The following is an 18380-nucleotide window of genomic DNA, read 5'->3' as shown; positions in this document are numbered from 1 at the left end:
CTAAGAGCAAGCACAGATGTTCAGAAGGAACAGAGAGGTATGTCCCATGCTTCGAGGAGTCTGCATGGCCGCATTCTGGAGGCTAAGAGTTTGCTAGTTTAATGCAAGAGAGAGAGAGATGGCTCTGTTTTTGAGAAATATATATATATGAAATATATATATGGAAGACCCCAAGCCACACTCATTCCATTGATGCTAGCAGGTTTTAGTGGAAGTCAAACCTTGCAAGCAACCCTATGAGGACATTTCTTGCCTAAGCCGAGAGGGGGCGATATTACTCGCAATAAACTGTACATGTCCTTATAGTGAATGCGGCCGCTGAAAGGAGAAGAGAGGGGTTAGTGGAGGTCCTGGGTTGGTCCCCATGAGAAGGGCTCCCCAAGCACACAGAGGGACCAGGGAGATGAGGCTGAGGCCTCCTCTTTTGAAGGAGTGGGAACCTGGGACAGGTAGAGGCTTTGATGTGTTTATAGGCATTTATGCACCCGCCCTCAGGGACAGAAGTTTTTATGGGGTGTGGGTGCTGGACATTCTAGGCCGTGGTCTTTCTACCCAGGGCTCCTTTGTGCATCTGTTTCCTTTGCCATTTACATGGCTACACTGGTGTGGGTGGGTATGTGGCCTAGAGGAGGGGACAGCATCCCACTGCAGTGACCTAAAATCAAAAAGGAAGAGTTAAAAAAAGCCCCCAAACCAGCCCCAGCAACATGCCTTGCCCAAGCCTTTCCAACTCAAGGACGGCTTGTCTGGGGCTGCAGCCATGGGAGAGACAGACAGACAGCTCTCTGCATTTTCTTGTGGGCCTCTCCTCCAGGCCTGAGGCCAAAGGAAGCAGAGCACAGACTACTAGGGGACCCCCCCACCCCCACTAACACTCCTTCAGCCCTGTGCCCAGAATGAACTAGAACCCTTGCTCTGCCACTTCAGAGCCACTGCCCCAGTCCACTCCACATAGTCTAAGATGTTGTGAGATCCTGTTTGTTAGCAGAGGGTGTGCTGGGGGTGTCTGTGAGACAGGGAAACTCAACCTTGCCTTCATCAGCAGGATGCAAGCTTCCCCTCCCCCATTCCTGTGTGATCTGCCCGAAGGCCTTATTTTATTTCTCAAGGCATGGGAGATGGAATTAAGAGCCTCAAGTAGGCTAGGCAAGAGTCTGCCACTCAACCACATTCTTAGACCTTGACATCTTGATTTTAACAAGAAGTGCACATTTACTTATATACATGTGTGTGGGTGCCTACAGCGGCCAGAAGAGGTCTTAAGACCCATGGGCTGGGTCTAAGACACTGAACCGGGTTCTCTGCAAGGGCAGCAAGTGTTCTTCACCACCGAGCCGTATCTCCAGACCCATTTCTAAATTAAGAAATTACACTGTGTTGTGTTGTGTGTGTATGTGTGTGTGTGTGTGTGTGTGTGTGTGTGTGTGTGTGAGAGAGAGAGAGAGAGAGAGAGAGAGAGAGAGAGAGAGAGAGACCATAGGAACAATTTGTGGGAGTTGCTTCTCATCATGTGGTTAGGTGCTGGTGAGTGGACTCAGGTAGGCAGGCTGGGCAGCAAGTGCCTTTACACACTGAGCCATCTTGCTAGTTCAAAAATTCTATATGAAAGTGGAGGATAATGGTCCTCAACCTCCTGATCCTTCTGCCTCAGTCTTCTAAAAGCTGGGATTATAGTTGTATACCACCATGTTCGCCTCTTTCTGTAAGCTGCTGCTTTTCCTGCTCCTCCTCCTCCTCTTCTTCCTCTTCCTCCTTATCATCGTCATTGGGTTTTGAAACAGTTTCTAGGTATAGCTCTGACTATCCTGAAACTCTGTGTGCCACATGTTGGCTTCAAATTCAGAGATCCATCTGCCTCTGCCTCCTGTTTGCTGGGATGAAAGGTGTGTGCCACCATGCCTGGTTTATTTTGATTGTTTTAAAAACAAAGTCACTTGTAGCCCAGGCTGGCCCTGTACTCCTGATTCTTCTGCCTCAGCCTTTTGAGTGCTGGGATTGCCCACATGTGCCACGATGTCCAAACCTGCTCTAAGTTTTGAAATGGATTCTGCCACTCTGACCCTAGGGCATGTGCCAAGGTGGGCCAGCATTGCCTCTACACTCCCTGGTGAATGAAGGCCAGAGGTCCTTAATGTAGGCTACCACCCAGAGGCCTTATATAAGAGACCAGAGGAGTTGTGGGAGTTGGGGAGCCTCAGAATGTTCATAGTTGACTACCTCCATCTAGAAAGGCTTGGGCAAGGAGTGTGTTTGACATGGGGTAGTGAGGATGTCATGATCCCTAGCCTGGGCTTACTCATGGGAACGTCATGATTCTTATTCCTGGACTCACTCATGAGAACGCCATGATTCCTACCCTGCACTCACTCATAATAACGCCATGATTCCTACCCTGCACTCACTCATGAGGTTCCTGCTGAGATCCTAGGACTCAGTGTCCCACACCTGAGACCTGATTTCATTCTTGGCCCAGTTTCAGGAGGAGGTGGACAATACAGCCAGAAGATTTGAGATGCCTCCTTACCAGGCAGCAGGGTCATACTCTGCCCAGACACGCACGTATTCATCCAGGTGGTGGGGGCCCAAGATGGAGGAATCTCGGGTGAGGTACTCGAAGTTGTCCATGATGACAGCAACAAAGAGATTCAGCATCTGGGGGCCAATGGGAGGAGAGAGGAGACCGTAGGGGTGGGGCAGGGACACGGAGACCCAAGGGAAAGAGGAAGAGACCAGATGAGGAAAGGAAACAGACACAAAAGATACCCATTCGCAGGCCAATGGAAGTGGAAGCCAATGACAATGGGGAGAGAGAGATGGATGGACACACACAGAGGCAAAGCCTGAGGGAGATGGCACAGTTGGAGGTAGGGGACTATGTGAGCTGGAGCCAAAGCCAGGCCTGCTATGGTCCAAATCCTCCCACCATGGCCAAATTCAGATTCTCTGCAGGAGGCACTGTCTGCTACTGGCTCAGAGTAAGGGAGCCATGGTGTTCCTTAACATCCTGTAGTGCACAGACCCACAGCCAGCCATCCGGATGTCACCACGTTGGCCCGAGTCAGTGCCAGGGTGGGTGAGCCATGTCCCTCCGCGTGTGCAGACTCACCAGAAATGAGCAAAGGAAGATGAACGAGACAAAGTAGAAGTATGCGAACTCGTTGCCACAGTCTGCTGTCGTGATCCCGGAGTTCTTATCACACGGCTTCCCGCTGAGGCAGGAGAGCATGATGTTGTGCCACGCTTCCCCTGTGGCGCTCCTGAGGATATGCAGTGTCAGTGACCTGGGCTCTGGCCCCAAATGGACACTACTGCCTCCCTAGAAGGGTAAGGACTGAGGCTCTGGGCTAGCCAGTCATGCATAGCAAGTCCCAGGGACCACCCCATTTCCCTTAGTGCTCAGAGTGCCATGTCCAAGCCTGGTTGTGCCTCAAATGTCCACAGGGAGGGGTTTGTGAGGTAGTTCAGTAAGCACAGGTTCTTGTCACAAGGCTTGTCCCTCCCCTGAGTTTGATCCTTGGGACCCACACTATAAAAAGGGGAGAACTAACTCCCACAAGCTGTCCTTGATCTCTGCCTATGTGCCACAACAGGTGCACCACACCCACTAGAACTCTATAAATGTAAGAAAAATAGAAGAGAGTCCACAGCAAGCACTGAAGTGGTGGGATTGGGATGGCGCTGGATGGCGGTGGTCGTCTGTGGACACCTGTGTGATTCAAAACCTTTCTTCTCTCTGAGGGCCCATCTCATAATGCTCTGTCTCCAGGTTGCTGCTTCTGGTGTGCCAGACTCTTCCTTGTCTTCAAGCACATCAGTTCCTGCCTCAGGGCGTCTGCTCTGTGTTCTGCCTAGATGTCCCTCCCAGGATCTCTCTCTTTTACAGGATCTTATTATTTAGCCTAGGCTGGTCTCAAGTTCTCAGTCCTCCTGCCTGCATCTTCTGTGTGCGGGGACTGCAGGTGAGCACCACGACTCCGTTCCCCCCTCTCTCTGAACCTTGTCTTATCCTCTTTAGTGGTCTCGATAATTAGCTAACCGACGGTTCCTCTAGAGACTGTATGCTCTATAGGGCAGTGTTTGAACTTTTCCTCTGCCATGTTCTTAGCTGTAGCCTAGTTCCCACGAGTCGTGAGGGACACACTTGCTACTCAGCCAGCATCTGTTGGCTCAAGGAACATCCTACACACAGTCAGGATTAAGAACCAAACATCTAGCTAGACCTGTGGTGCACACCTTTAATCCCAGTACTTGGGAGGCAGAGGCAGGCAGATCTGGAGTTTGAGGCCAGCCTGGTCTACAGAGCAACTTCCAAGACAGCCAGGACTACACAGAGAAAACTTGACTCAAAACCAAACAAACAAACAAACAAACAAAACAAAAACAAAACCCACCCCCCCAAAAAAACCTACCAAACCCCAAACATCCATAAGGCCTCGTTCCCTCATATGTGGAAGAAACTTTTTCTAAATCAAAGTTAGCTGGACAAGGCATTATCTTTTTTGAACTGCCATCTTTGTGACAACTAGCCAATCATAAGACTGTGAAGCCAAGCTCCCACCAATGGGATGTTGTCACTACCTGTGTCAGGGATAAAAGATAGAAGCCATCTTGGTCCCATTTTGCTTGCTAGACTGGTTTGGGTTTTGGACCATACTTTTTACAAAGAACAACTGTGTTGTTGGTGTGTTCCTTTATGGAACATGAAGATTATTCTTTGTTTCTAACAAATTGGGACTTGTCTTGAATTTCAAATCCTTCTGAGAGAGTGCTCGGACTCCCTCCCTTGGGAGACACATCTGGTGTGTTGTGGTGGCTCCCAGGGTCTCAGGTAAGACTGGAAAGGCCCCAGAAAAAGTGCACATCACAGTTGGCAGTCACGACATGGGGGTGGTGTCTGGGGTGAACAGGGGTTGCACCCCTAAGTGGCTCTAAAGGACTCTCAATTTGGATGTGAGACATCTCCTGAGGGATGGAGGTCAGGATGAGGACAAGAATGGGAAATTATCAGGTCAAGATCCCCAGACAAAGAACCTGGTTTTTGTTGCCCCAGAGGTTCCCCCACTTTACTCAATATACCCTCCTCTGCTGGACTAAGGAGAGATGAACCTCAGCTTAGCTCACTATATTCCACTCTCTCTGGGCACAGCTTCTCCCTTCTTCACTCTCTACATGTTCCTCAGAGAACCTGGGAGGTCATGGACTGGATTTGGGGGAGGAAGGAAAACAGTCCTTAGAGTATACTTAGAGCTGACACTTCCTTAGGCCACATGGCCCCCGACAGCTGCTTTTCTAACTGGGTAAAAATGCCACCCAGACTACTATGGTTTTAAATCAGGATTAACTATTTTAATACATTGTTTTGTTTCGTTTTTTGAGAAAGGGTTTCTCTGGGTAGCTCTGGCTGTCCTGGAGGTTGTTCTTTGCGAGGCTGGCTTCGAACTCACAGAGATCCACTTGTCACTGCCTCCTGAGTGTTGAGATTAAAGGTGGGCACCAGTAGGCCATTATTATTGTTGTTGTTATTGTTATTATTATTTACACTATCCTGAGTGTGTAGTTTTAGACTGGGCTTTCTTCTTTGAAGGTGGTGTACAGTATCTTCCTCTAAGGCAAACAACTGTCATCTTTTTGAGACCAGCTGTGTCTGCTCTTGAAGGAGCATCACAGGGGCTACAGAGACAGCTCAGCAGCCAAGAGGGTTCCCTGAGGACAACAACAGACAGGCTACTGTGGATAGTGCAGGCCAGGTGGGAGGCTTCAGCCCTGCAGAGAACCACAGGCAGCTAACAGATGCTGAGAACAGGAGAAAGAGTTTCCTCCAGAGAAGGGCACATTGATAGGTTATCCAATACCACATGCTCAACACCCACACAAACAACGTTATACAGGCTGAGCCAGCCGGCTATACTTAGGCACTTAGGAATATATGTATGTAAATAATGACAATTAGTGAAAAAAAAAAAGAGGCCATAAATTTAAAAGAGAGTAACGAGGGGAATGGGAAGGATTTGGAGGAAGGAGAGGGAATGGGGGAAATGATGTGAACATGTTATATATCTCAGGAAGTAACAACACAAAGGGCTTGCTGCTTTTGCAGGATACCAGAGTTTGGTCCCCAGCCTCGACACTGGCAGCTTACAATAACTCCAATACTAGGTGCTCTGGAGTGGAATTTTAGAAGAGTCATTGCCCCTAGCATTTACTCTGACGTGATGGCCACTTAGGCCTTGTAGCAATCTTTTGTAAATTATCAGTGGTTGCTCTTTAGGATTTGTGGGGTTGGTCTTCCTTGGGAATCTCAGAGCCTTTGCATGACCTCAGTTGCAAAACACTTCTGGCGAACCAGGAATGGCTGAGAACTGCTTAGGTAATGTTTCCTTCAGACAATTCCTAGATCAGATAAGAGGGTTCAGTAAGTGGGAACTGACTTGATAAAAGGCCTTTTATGTAACAATCAATAAATAGGCTTCTTTGAGGCTGTTCAGAGTTCAGTCCATCAGAGGTGGAGCTCTCTGCTGCTAGCAAGGCCTTAAAACATCCTGCAGTGCTAACTCAGAAGACTGACAATGCTCTGACCCCTTCCTTCACCTCTGAGGGCTATTGCATGCATTTGATATACATATGTACACAGAGGTACATGTGTGTGCACGTGTGAATGCACACACACACACACACACACACACACACAAATAAATGAATAAATAAATCTTTAAAAAAGATCACGCTGGAGTTGTTGTTGTTGACGTTCCTTCACGGAGGAGGGCGTGGCAGGGCCACTGGACCCTCACTGAGTATCCGCCCCTCCTCCCAGCCAGCTGTGTACAGTTCTGCCCTAACTGCACTTGACCTTGAGGTCTTGGGGAGGAGCTGGGGTAGAAAGGCAGGGGAAGACTAGAGAGAGAGGCCCCTATGGAGCTGTGGGGAAGCCATTGTCCATTCTGAGTGCAGACTTTCCAGTGTGGCTTTGGGTCACGCACACTCTTGTCAGTGAGCCCTCCCCCATGGCCTGTGAGTAAGCCCTCCACCATGGCCTCTGAGTAAGCCCTACAAAGCCATTTGTCCCCCAAGGTGACCTCTTAAAGCCTTATGAGGCCGGGCCAGCACTTGGAAGGCAGAGGTAGGCGGATTTCTGAGTTCGAGGCCAGCCTGGTCTACAGAGAGTTCCAGGACAGCCAGGACTACACAGAGAATCCCTGTCTCGAAAAACAAAAAAACAAAAAAACAAAAACAAAAAAACAAACAAACAAAAAAACCCAAAAAAACAAAAAAACCAAAAAACCAAAAAAGCCTTATGAGAAGTGGATAGATACTGCTTATTCTTCTGGGGGGAATTCTCCCAACAGGTGGTAAACGTATTTGTTAATGTTATTATGTTTCATGGTGTAAAGAAAGAGAACTGATAGCAAAAGGAAATGTTAGTAGGTGGTAAAAATGGAACTAGCTTTAGTCAAGGGGCGTTGTGCATGAAGATTAAGATATTAGATATGGCTGGATGTTTCCAGAGAGGAAAACTTGAAAGTCTATACAAGTTATGAGGGTCTGAATCGGTTACTTAAGGTTTGTGAAAGGGAGACTTAGAGATCATGTAACAACATTTCTAAGATCAAAGTTCAATGCATCGATGTCAAATGTCTGTTTAAATCAACGGTGCTATTGATCTACTCTTGATGACCGGCTTAGAAAAGAACAAACATGTTTGCCTAATGCATGTTTCTCGTAAAAGTGACTTGTTTTTTTGTTTTGTTTTGTTTTGTTTTGTTTTGTTTTTGTCCAGGCAAACACAGTAGTTAAATACCCGACTGGTGTAACTGCCCTTCTGTGTATTCAATAGCCATACTTGGAGCTATACTGGTGTGGGAAGAGGGATCAAAAGACAATATTTCCCGCCTTTCCTTCCAAGGTCAATTAGATTCCAGGGCACTATGGGGCATCTCCAATAGTATCCCGTAACTATGGGGAGTCACCTGCTCTCTTGTTCAGGGAGGCCATGGAGACCCACCCAGTGATTCTAACCAGTGTTCTGCCTTCAAAGAGGAGTCAACACATAGAGTGTCCATGCCTCCAGTGAAGCCCTGTTCAAGCAAGGCCTCTGCCTTGTCCTCATGTAATGGAGCAACCACTAAAGGAGCTGGTGGACCCTGAGGACCAGACCCTTCATTGGGCAGTGATCTCCGAGGACCAGACCCTTCATTGGGCAGTGATCTCCGAGGACCAGACCCTTCACTGGACAGTGATCCCCGAGGACCAGACCCTTCACTGGGCTTGACCAGAGGGAAAAAAGAAACAAAGAAAGTGATCAATTTTAGCCATCTGCGTAGTCTTAGCTGCCCAACAAGAAAGTATGACGGAAGAGCAAGGGGTTGCTCTCCCAGACTTTGTACAGGCGCAATGGTGCATGCCTTTAGTCGAAGCACTCGGAAGGCAGAGGCAAAGATCTTTCAAGATCTCTGAGTTCAAGGCCAGCCTTATCTACAGAGTGTACCAGGACAGCCGGAGATACACAGTGTGACCCTGTTTCAAGCAAACAAACAAACAAGTGCTGCTCAGGTCTTCCTGTTTGTTTTGAATGATTTATTTATTTTTATTTTGTGTGCATTGGTGTTTTGCTTGTATTTATGTCTGTGTGATGATGTCAGAGAGCACCCAGTGCTCTTAACTGCTGAGCCACCTCTCTAGTTCCTTATTTATTTATTTATTTATTTATTTATTTATTTATTTGAGTCAGGGAACTCAATTTGTAGGCCAGGCTGGACTTGAACTCAGAGATCCATCTGTCTCTGCCTCCGGAGAGCTGGCATTAAAGGTGTGTGCCACCACCACCATCAACTTTCCTTTCTCTAGAGCCATCTGGGAGGGACCTCACACTGTGATTCTAGCCAACAGCTATCAGACTGCCTGAAAATAGACCCTGGGTTCATCACTGTTGAGTCAGGCTATGTAGGCCAAAGGAAAAGTGAGCAGGAGCCCAGTAGATGGGTCTCTTGTGAGCCCATCTATAGATTCTGAGGGACTTTGATCTGGACATGGCTTCTGGCTTCTGGTTCCCTGCCTAGGCTAATCTCTCTTGCTTTTACTTCTCTGTCACATCTCTTTCCACACACCAAAGGTTCCTTCCTTCCTGTCTAACAGTAGAGGTCAGATGTGTTCTCTGGATGGGTAGCCTAGAACTACCACACTTGATATTGCCAATTCAGCTGGCAGGAGCCAGATTGGTTATTGCCACAAATTCACAATAGCATTTAGGGTTACCTCTTTAGGGGGCTGCTAAGAACAGGAGCTAGGCAGTTTAGGGTAAAAAGACCCCAAAGTAAACACATTTTCTTTTGTTGTTGTTGGCTAAAAGCCAAAACTATCCTTGTGTTTGTTAGCAGCCTCATCCTTAATTAGGGACTAGATATGCTGTGTTGGCTAGTCTGATGTCAACTTGACACTAGAGTTATCTGAAAGGAGGGAACCTCTATTGAGAAAATGCCTCCATGAGATCCAGCTATAAGGCATTCTCTTAATTAGTGATCAGTGGAGGAGGGCCTAGTCCTTTGTGGGTGGTGCCATGCCTAGGCTGGTGGTCCTGACTTCAGCAAGAAGACAGACAGAGCAAGCCAGGGGAAGCGAGCCAGTCAGCAGCATCCCTCCATGGCCCCTGCATCAGCTCCTGCCTCCAGGATTTTGCCCTGCTTGAGTTCTTGTCCTGACTTCCTGCCATGATGGACTACGATCTGAAAGTGTAAGCCAAATAAACCCTTTCTTCCCCAACTTGCTTTTTTGGTCATGGTGTTTTGTTGCAGCAACAGAAACCCTGACTAAGACATATGCAGAACTGTTTTGGGGGCCCTGATCTTTGATCAGTTTCCTAAGTGATCCTAGGGTTACCAATTCAGCAGAGAGAATAATAAAATAGTATTCTTCTGGATAGTTTTATGTCAACTTGACACAAGCTAATGTCACCTGAGAGGAGGGAACTAAGAGAATATCTTCATTAACCAAGCCCAGAAAGACAAACACGATATGCACTCACTTGGAAGTGGATCTTAGCTGTCAAGTACAGGATAGCCATGCTACCACCCAGACTGGGAGAAGCTAAGTAACAAGGAGGGCTCAAGGGGGACACATGAACCTCCCTCCCTGTGAAAGGTAAATAGGATAGATATCACAGGCGGGTGGGGGGTCAGAGGTTGGGATGGGAATGGGAGGAATCAGGTGTGGGGAGGATGGAGGGAGGAAATACTGGGATAGGCAACTGGAATGGGGGGGGGCATCTCTGGGACAAGCTAGAAATCTAGTGCAATGGAAACTCTCAGGAATCCACGATGGTGACTCTACCCAAGACTCCTAGCAATGGGGGATACAGAATCTGTAATCAGGCAAGACTTCCAGTAGGGGAACTAGGACACCAACCCAGCCACAAAACCTGTGACCTATAATTTGTCCTGCCTACAAGGTGTGCTGGAGTAAAGAAAGACAGAAATTATAGAAGCAGCCAACCAATAACTAGTCCAGCTTGAGACCAATGCCAGAAGAGGGAGTCCACCCCTGATACTGCCTGGAGAGCCAGGAACCAAAGGCTGGTTAGCCCAGAGACCTAGGGTAGAAAGTGATTCCTAATGATGTTCTGCTATACTCATTGGTTGGTGCCTAGCCCAGTTGTTATCAGAGAGGTGTCACCGAGCAACTGATGGAAACAGATACAGAGACCCACAGCCAGATGTTAGGCAGAGCCCAGGGAATCCTGAAAAAGAGATGGAGGATTGCAGGAGCCAGGGGGGGTCAAAGACACTGCAAGAAGACCCACAGAATCAACCAACTTGGGTTCACGGAGACTCAACTGTTAACCAGGGAGCAAGTATGGGACTGACCTAGGCTCTCTGCATGTGTTACAGTTGTGCAGCTTGGTTTTCTTATGGACTCCTAACAGTGGGAACAGGGGCTGTCTCTGACTCTTTGCCTGCTTTTGGGACTCTTTTTCTCATACTAGGTTACCTTGTCCAGCCACAAAATGAGGGGAGGTGCCTGTCTTACTGCAACTTGATATGCCATTTTTAGTTGATATCCTTGGGGGGCCTGCTCTTTTCTGAAGGAGGAGTGGATGTTGGGGGAGGTGGTGAGGAGGGAATGAGAAGAGAGGAGGGAGGGGAAACTGGTAGGGGAAAAAAGAAACACACACACACACACACACACACACACACACACACACATCCTTCATATATAGCTGTAGGTCATTTTCTTTCTTTCTTTCTTGGTTCTTTTTTTTGGGGGGGGTTGAGACAGAGTTTCTCTGTGTAGCCCTGGCTATCCTAGAACTCACTCTGTAGACCAGGCTGGCCTCGAACTCAGAAATCCACCTGCCTCTGCCTCCCAAGTGCTGGGATTAAAGGCGTGCGCCACCACTGCCTGACATTTCTTTCTTTTTTTTTTAAAAAAAGATTTATTTATTTATTTTATACATTGTGTTCTGCCTGCATATATGTCTACATGTCAGAAGAGGACACCAGATTTCATTATAGATGGTTGTGAGCCACCATGTGGTTGCTGGGAATTGAACTCAGGAGTCGGTGAAGAGCAGTCGGTGCTCTTAACTGCTGAGCTATTTTTCCAACCCCCATTTTCTTAATTAGTGATTGACCAGCCCATGTAGTTGGTGCTATCTCTGGGCTGGTGGTCTTGGGTCAAAAGCAGGCTGAAAAAGCCAGGGGGAGCAAGCCAGTGAGCAGCACCCCTCCATGGCCTCTGCAACAGCTACTGCCTCCAGGTTCCTTCTTTATTTGCATCCGTGTCCTGAGTTCCTTCAGTGATGAACAGTGATGTGGCAGTGTAAGTCAAATAAGCCCTTTCCTCCACAAGCTGCTTTGGTCATGGTGTTTCCTCATAGCCATAGTAAGCCTCACTAAGACACTTGGCAGCAGCTCCTGTCTCCAGGTTCCTGTCCTGTTTGGGTTCCTGTCCTGACTTCTTTTAATGATGGACTCTGACAAGGAAGTGTAAAGCAAAGAATCCCTTTCTTCCCGCTCCTTGTTTTCAGTCATGGTGTTTCATCACAATAATGGAGACCCAAACTAAGCCAAGCAGTAATGCCTGTTGAGGCAAAACTCCTAGTCAAGAGAATAGATCTTCTTTCTATCCAGGGTGAAAACCTCACTGCAGCTGGGCCAGGTCAATCAAATGGTTAAGGAACTTTCTCTAGGAAGGTGGGCTTACCTTAGACCATGCTTAAGCCAGAAACTTATTATAACAATAGTTTACTGTAACTAGAAACTCCATATGGTCCGTATATGTTGGCTAGGTTGGGAAGGGGCTGTAACAGAGGGGGAGATGACAAAAAACATTTTTTTTCTTCTATTAAAAGTAGTTAGCCCAGCAAGAGCTCGTGTTTTCTAATTTTGCACCGACTGGCTAATCACATCAGCTTGTGAAGTGGCTGTCACCAAAGGGATGAAACACAGTCAGTATCTATGTCAGGGATAAAAGACAGAAGCTACCTTGGCTAAATTGTTTGAGTCTTTTTGCATATTGCATGCTTTACGAAAAGAACTGTCTTGTTTTGTTAATGTGTTCCTTTGGGGGACACAAATTAGTCTTTGTTTCTAGCATATTTAACACAGGGTCTCAGGAGTACTCCCATCTCAAAAGCTGGTCAGGAGGCTTCAACTAGGTAACACCAGTAACGTTTCTCCTATGCTTCTATCCGTTCCGGATAGCTGGGAAGAAGGGGCGGAGATTTGGGCAGTACTTAACTTCAACCCTACGAGGGAGTCTGAGGGAGTCCGAGGGACCACATCCTCAGCCAGAAGAGTAATGAGCACACAGGATGAAGACAGGACTGAACCCAACCTAAACGGAAGGACAATTCCCCCAAGCCCCTCACCGGAAGAGAAGCATGAGCGCTTGGAAGAAGGTCCGGAAGTTATTGTGCTCCGTGATTTGGAACTCATCCTCATCGCTGTCCTCGTCTTCCCCGTCAATGCCGATGTTGCCAAACACCTGGAGAATTGGGGGGTGACGATGGGGGCAGCCACAGCCACCTTGGCTCCCTTTGATGTAGGCTCCCTCCCGCAGCCCCGGTACCCCAAGGGTGCGGGATCACCTGCATCCCGATGATGGCGTAGATGAAGAAGAGCATGGCGATCAGCAGGCAGACATAAGGGAGGGCCTGGAAGGAAGGAAGGCAGTGAGGAAGGTGCCAAGAGGCTTGCCCAGAGCTGTTTGAACTGGGTCAGGTGATCACGGGCCCCAGGCTACTGGGGTGCAGGACAGGGCCTTCAGAGCTCTGTAGATGCTGGGTGTAGACATTAGACAAGAGTTGTGCTCATGTGTGGTTTCCCCATTTTACCCGGAGTTAGGGGCCAGATGAGCAGCCGTCGTGGCGGCTCTGTCTCACCTTGAAGGACTGCACGAAAGTCCAGAGGAGAATGCGGATGGTGTAACCTTGGCGGAGGAGTTTGATGAGTCGGGCAGCACGGAAGAGGCGGAGAAAGCTCAGGTTGATGAAGTTATTCTGAGGAGATGAGGAAGAAAGGTGACCGTCCACCCACCCTGAGGAGCTTAGAGTAGTCAACACTCACAGAGGCCCCTACATGAAGCCAACCAATAGGAAAAAAGCAAGCCACACCCCAAATAAGGAGGGAGAGGAGAGAAAGCACTGTTAATGCAATGGAGCAGAGGGTAACTTAAAAAAAAGGGGGGGGGGGAGAGTGGGGGGAGGGGAAGGGGGAATAGGGTAAGGAAGAGATATCAACTCAAAAGCTTAAGCCCACCCAGCCAGGCCCACTCGCAAGTGGGGAAAAGGTGTGGGGAGGGGGAGGAGAAGAAAGGAACAGGGCTGAAGAGGAGATAACAAAAGAGCACGAAAAAGAAAATAATACATCCGAATCATCCAATCAGGAAAAAAATCGAGATGGTTTTTATTTCTCCCAACAACCAAATGCACTGAGACGATAGGACACAAGCGGGTCAAGTTGCAGAACCCAGCACAAGAGTACAAAGCACAGACACGGGCGGGTGGGGGAAGGGCGCCAGCACACGCAGGCCTAGGGGGCAAGTGCGGTTCCGAGGGCATGTTACGCTCGGGGCCAGAAATGCATCTGTCCTGGGACTCACCGGGCACCCTGCCCTGCCCTGCCCTGCCGAGCTGCCCACCCGCTCCTGCCCGCCCTGACCTCACCCCACGGCCCAGAGGAGCAGCGGCTGGAGCCAATGGGGAGAAGCGGAAGGGCATCTTTTCTTACCCCCTTGGCGAGCGGGAATGGGGAGGACGGGAGGGAGCTGGGGCTGTTCGGCTGCAGGGTGAGTCCTCGCTGCCCGCTGAGTCGGAGAAGATGCATTAGGGGCCCTTTTCCCCCCTCTCAGGGATGGCTTCTCAGCTTCTGGGGCTGGGTGGTGTCTCGGGACCAGGCCTGCGGGAAGCAGGAAGGTCTCAGCTCCCAGGGCGAGCGAGTTCTGATCAGCCCAGGGCCTACCAAGGGGCCGGTGCTGCGGGTGGGGAGGTGAGACTACTCTTGGCCCCTGGACTTCCCTAGGTGGACCCTGCCTGTCCTCCAAACCCAGGTCTAGTCACTGCCTCTGGCTTCCCACCCAGGCTGTTAGTGAAGAGTGGCTGGAAACTGTGGGCAAGGCCCAGGACTCTCCAGGGGGGCGTCACGGGAGGCTGGTGATGGGCAGCAAAATGACCCAATATAGCCAATGAAAGTAATGTATTGGGCCTAAGCATTTTTGTTTTTAAATACAAAGTTGTTAATTTATAAATCCCATTTTGCCCACCAATCTGGCTTTTTGGCTCCCCCAGGCCTCTCATAGCTGTCCCCTGGAGTCTAGCCAGAAGCTCTCCAGTTTCCCAGACTCTCTGGTGATTGGCCCACAGAGCATTTTGAGTTTTTTGCCTGGAGACCACATGGTCACTACCAGCAGGCACGAGGCAGGAGGGAATGGGGTCTCTGGCTAGGAGGGAACTTTTTGGTGCTCCAGTCTAAAGATCTGTAGGAGTCCTGGAGACACATCACATGGCAAGACTGAATGCGGCCTAATGATCAGGGTGCATGAATCACTGGCCTTGACAAGAGCATCCTTCCGGACTTTCATGTGTCCCTATTTGCACAATGGATTATTTATTTATTGCAAAAGGGTCATGCTATCGTCCAGGCTGGTCTTGAATTTGAAACCCTCCTGCCTCAGACTTCCAAATGCTGAGCTGAATGGTGGTCATCGCTATGCTTTGTCTTTGACTGTATTTAGCCTGCTTCCCAGAGGCATCCTGTGCCTTGAGCTAGCTCTGGCTTGGAAGCAGAGAGGCAGTGACTGGAGCTCAAAGAATTTCTGAGTCTGGTAAGAAGCCTCTGGGGCAAAAGAAGTGGCCTTGGGCTTCTGGGATAGGGAATAGCCTTGGGCTCCTACATCAGGACACTCTTAGGCCCAACCCTTGTGAGCCCGTTCCAAGAGTCTCACATAAGCCTGTACACCTAGCTAAGCGTCACCCACCGTGCCCCGCTGACCTGATGCCTGGTCCTGCCTGGCCACCAAGCTTTCCTGGGGACGGGACCACTGACCAAGAAGCATCCCGACCCTCTCCCTCAACCCACCGGAGAACAAGCCATCCCTTCCATGGGGTGGATCATAACATGTGGGCTCGGCCAAACATGCAGAGGCAGGGGTTCCTGGGAGCAGTTTGGAGCAGGGGGCAAACTGGCACATGCAGAAGCAGGGATCTAGCAGCTGCTGAGCATGCGCACACACGATCTAGCAGCTGCTGAGCATGCGCACACACGAGGGCGGGAGGAGGGGTGGGGCCTGGAGAAGTCAAGGGTCTTAGGCCTTATCCGCTCTTCCAGCTCTTCCTGAGTCTGCATGGAGTCTCTGTTAGTACTCAGAACTTCCAAGAGGCGTCCTCTTTCTACTCAGACCCCCACCCTGTGCTCAGGGCTAAACCGAACAGCGGTGGAAGACGCAGACTCAGGTGTGTGGGATCCTGATCCTTGTGCTCTCCCCAGTGACATGCTCAAGGGCAGGTGTCAGATTCTAAGTCTTTGGTACGTGCCAATCCACCCCCCTCAGCTCTTCCATCAAGCCCCAGGCCCCTAACTAGGGTTCTGCTGGAACATCTAAAGGGTGGAGGTGTCCCCCCTTCCCCCCCAAGCCCTGGCTTCCTCCCACTAACTTCCATCTCTAGCTTTCCAGAGACACCCAGCCCTACCCTTCCCCGGGCCCTGCAGAAGGCTCTCCTACCATTCTCTACCTCCCCTCCCCCATCACCTCCCACAAGGGCTTCCTGGCACCCGCTTCCAGTAATCTTGTCTAATCAGTCCCGGAAGTGCGCCTGATTCAAATCCTCCCAGATCTTCTTACAGCTCAGGATGAAGCCAGGATGCCCAGCCCCCTCCCACCAACCCCCACCTGCTGTACCCAAGTCCCCTCACTTGCAGACCTTGACCTCTGCATCCTATTCCTGGCCACAGGGCTGGGAGCCTGGAATACCTTGCTAATGTTGGCTGTTCTTCCAGCAGTGCACTTACAGTTTCAAGGGGTCCAAAGTCTGCCTCCCTCTACTAATGGTAGCCAAGCAGGGAAGCGATGGGGGTGGCGCCTAACGGACCCATTGGTGTCTGGTGCACATTTACTGTGGGTATACCACTGGAGGTCCTTCAGAATATCTCCATGGAGGTGGGCAGAAGGGCAGAGATGGGGGATCACAGCAACTGAAGGCTGTGAAGGGGGCAAGAAATGCTGTGGGAGTAGGTGTGGCACACATAAGGGGCTGCGTGTGTGAGTGTGCATGTAGTCGTGGGATCTTTAGGTTAATATTGGGTATCTCTATTTATTTGGAACAGGGTTACTGTAGCTCTGGCTGGACTAGAACTTGCTATATAGACCAGACTGGCCTCAAACTGCAATCTGCTAGCCTTAACCTCCTAAACACTGAGATCACAGCTCTATGACACCACCATGTCGCTCTGGGATGGATCAGAGCATAGGGATGTGAGATGGGAAGCTGGGTCCACCCTGGGGGCCTAGTAGAGGGAGGGCATTCCTTTCTTGCAAATGACACAGACGCATTGGAGCAGAAGCCCCAATCTGGAATCTAATAAAACCAACTGAAGGGAGGTCTAGGAAAGGGGAGGAAGAGAGGGTGGAAGATGGAGGGGGGGTGGCTGGGGAAGGCGGGCGTCGAGCACGCAGGCATCCACAGGAAAGCTGGTGGGGCATGCAGTGCAGTCACAGTTAATGTAAGGCATTTACACTTCAGAAAGAAGTAACACCAACCGGATTCTAGATGCAGATGTTGAAGATGGAGGGGGAGCGGGCGGGCGGGGGCAGTTGGGGAGGCGATTCAGCGTTTATTTTTTTAATTTAATTTTTTAGGTGGATTTGTAACCAGTGCCAAAAAACCAATGGGTTTCGGTTCCCCGAGTGGGGAGTGGGGTGGCGGTGGCGGTGGCGGTGGGTTGGGAGGTAAGTCATTGGTGTATGGACACACAGACCACGTCATGGGTGAACAAATGGATTTCATAGTGCATTTTGATTGGATGAGTTTTTCAGACGGCGTTGCGCCAATATACAGTTTAAACAGCAGGCATGGAAAGAGACAAGACAAGAAACACAGTCATTATCCATCGCGCATGGGCAAACCCGCCCCCGGCCACGTCTGGGCATGACATTAAAGCCCAGGGTTGCACTAGCTTCTTAAGTCCCAGGGAGCTAACTACCCTTCTGCTCTCCAACTCAGCTTGGCTTTAGCCTCAAGGACAGTGGCCTTACCTGGGTCCCAGACAGGAGCTACCAGCACCTGGTGCAGGGTGAGGACAGGCCATGGGTACCCCCCCTCCCCAATCCTTCCCTCAAAGTGATGGTGTCTTAGGGCAGTTTGACTGCCCATCAAGGTACACTCATGGGACCAATAACAACAGGAATAATAATAACCACCGGGAACTGATTTTTGTGGTAGGTTCGGTGCCAAGCACTTCAAGAGTGTGACTGTTGTGTGTGTATTACTATGGCAAGGTGCAGAGTCTCCCACAAGCAAAACCAGAGCTCTACCACTGTCACACCCCCAGATCCTCACCAATGGGTGGGGTTTAAGGTGTGTGCTTCACCATGGACCCATGTCCCTAGACTGTAGGCAGGGTTCTGACACTGAATTGCCCTCCCAACCCATTTCCTTGAAATTTTTAAGATTACATTTTATTTATTTATTTAGTGTGCCTGTGTGGGTCCCAGGGATTGAATTCAGGTAACATTGTGTTTGAATGAGAATGGCCCCCATAGCCTCATATGTTTGACGACTTGGTATCTAATTGGTGGAACTGTTTGGGAAGGATTAGGAGGGTGTCCTCGTTGGAGGTGTGTCACTGGGAGAGCTTTGAGGTTTCAAAAATCCATGTCATTCCCTGCTCCCTCCC

At 49.6% G+C, this 18380-nt stretch overlaps 1 protein-coding gene across 6 annotated transcripts in view; it reads right to left on the bottom strand.

The window, feature by feature from the left end:
* Cacna1a (calcium voltage-gated channel subunit alpha1 A) overlaps positions 1-18380 on the bottom strand; it is a 299938-nt gene that overhangs the window by 31207 nt on the left and 250351 nt on the right. For 3 of the 6 annotated variants that reach the window (XM_076915519.1, XM_076915517.1, XM_076915520.1), the window contains 6 exons: positions 13373-13489; positions 13079-13144; positions 12860-12975; positions 3107-3257; positions 2525-2652; positions 222-318 (listed from right to left, as the gene is read on the bottom strand). In XM_076915519.1, the coding sequence (XP_076771634.1) occupies positions 222-318; positions 2525-2652; positions 3107-3257; positions 12860-12975; positions 13079-13144; positions 13373-13489 (675 nt within the window). The remainder of the gene's footprint in view (positions 1-221; positions 319-2524; positions 2653-3106; positions 3258-12859; positions 12976-13078; positions 13145-13372; positions 13490-18380) is intronic. The other 3 variants (XM_076915518.1, XM_076915521.1, XM_076915522.1) reach the window with 1 other exon arrangement.

Source organism: Arvicanthis niloticus, chromosome 18, assembly GCF_011762505.2.
Source record: "Arvicanthis niloticus isolate mArvNil1 chromosome 18, mArvNil1.pat.X, whole genome shotgun sequence".
In the NCBI taxonomy this organism is placed as follows: Eukaryota; Metazoa; Chordata; class Mammalia; order Rodentia; family Muridae; genus Arvicanthis; species Arvicanthis niloticus.
This window is presented reverse-complemented; position numbering and strand designations above follow the sequence as displayed.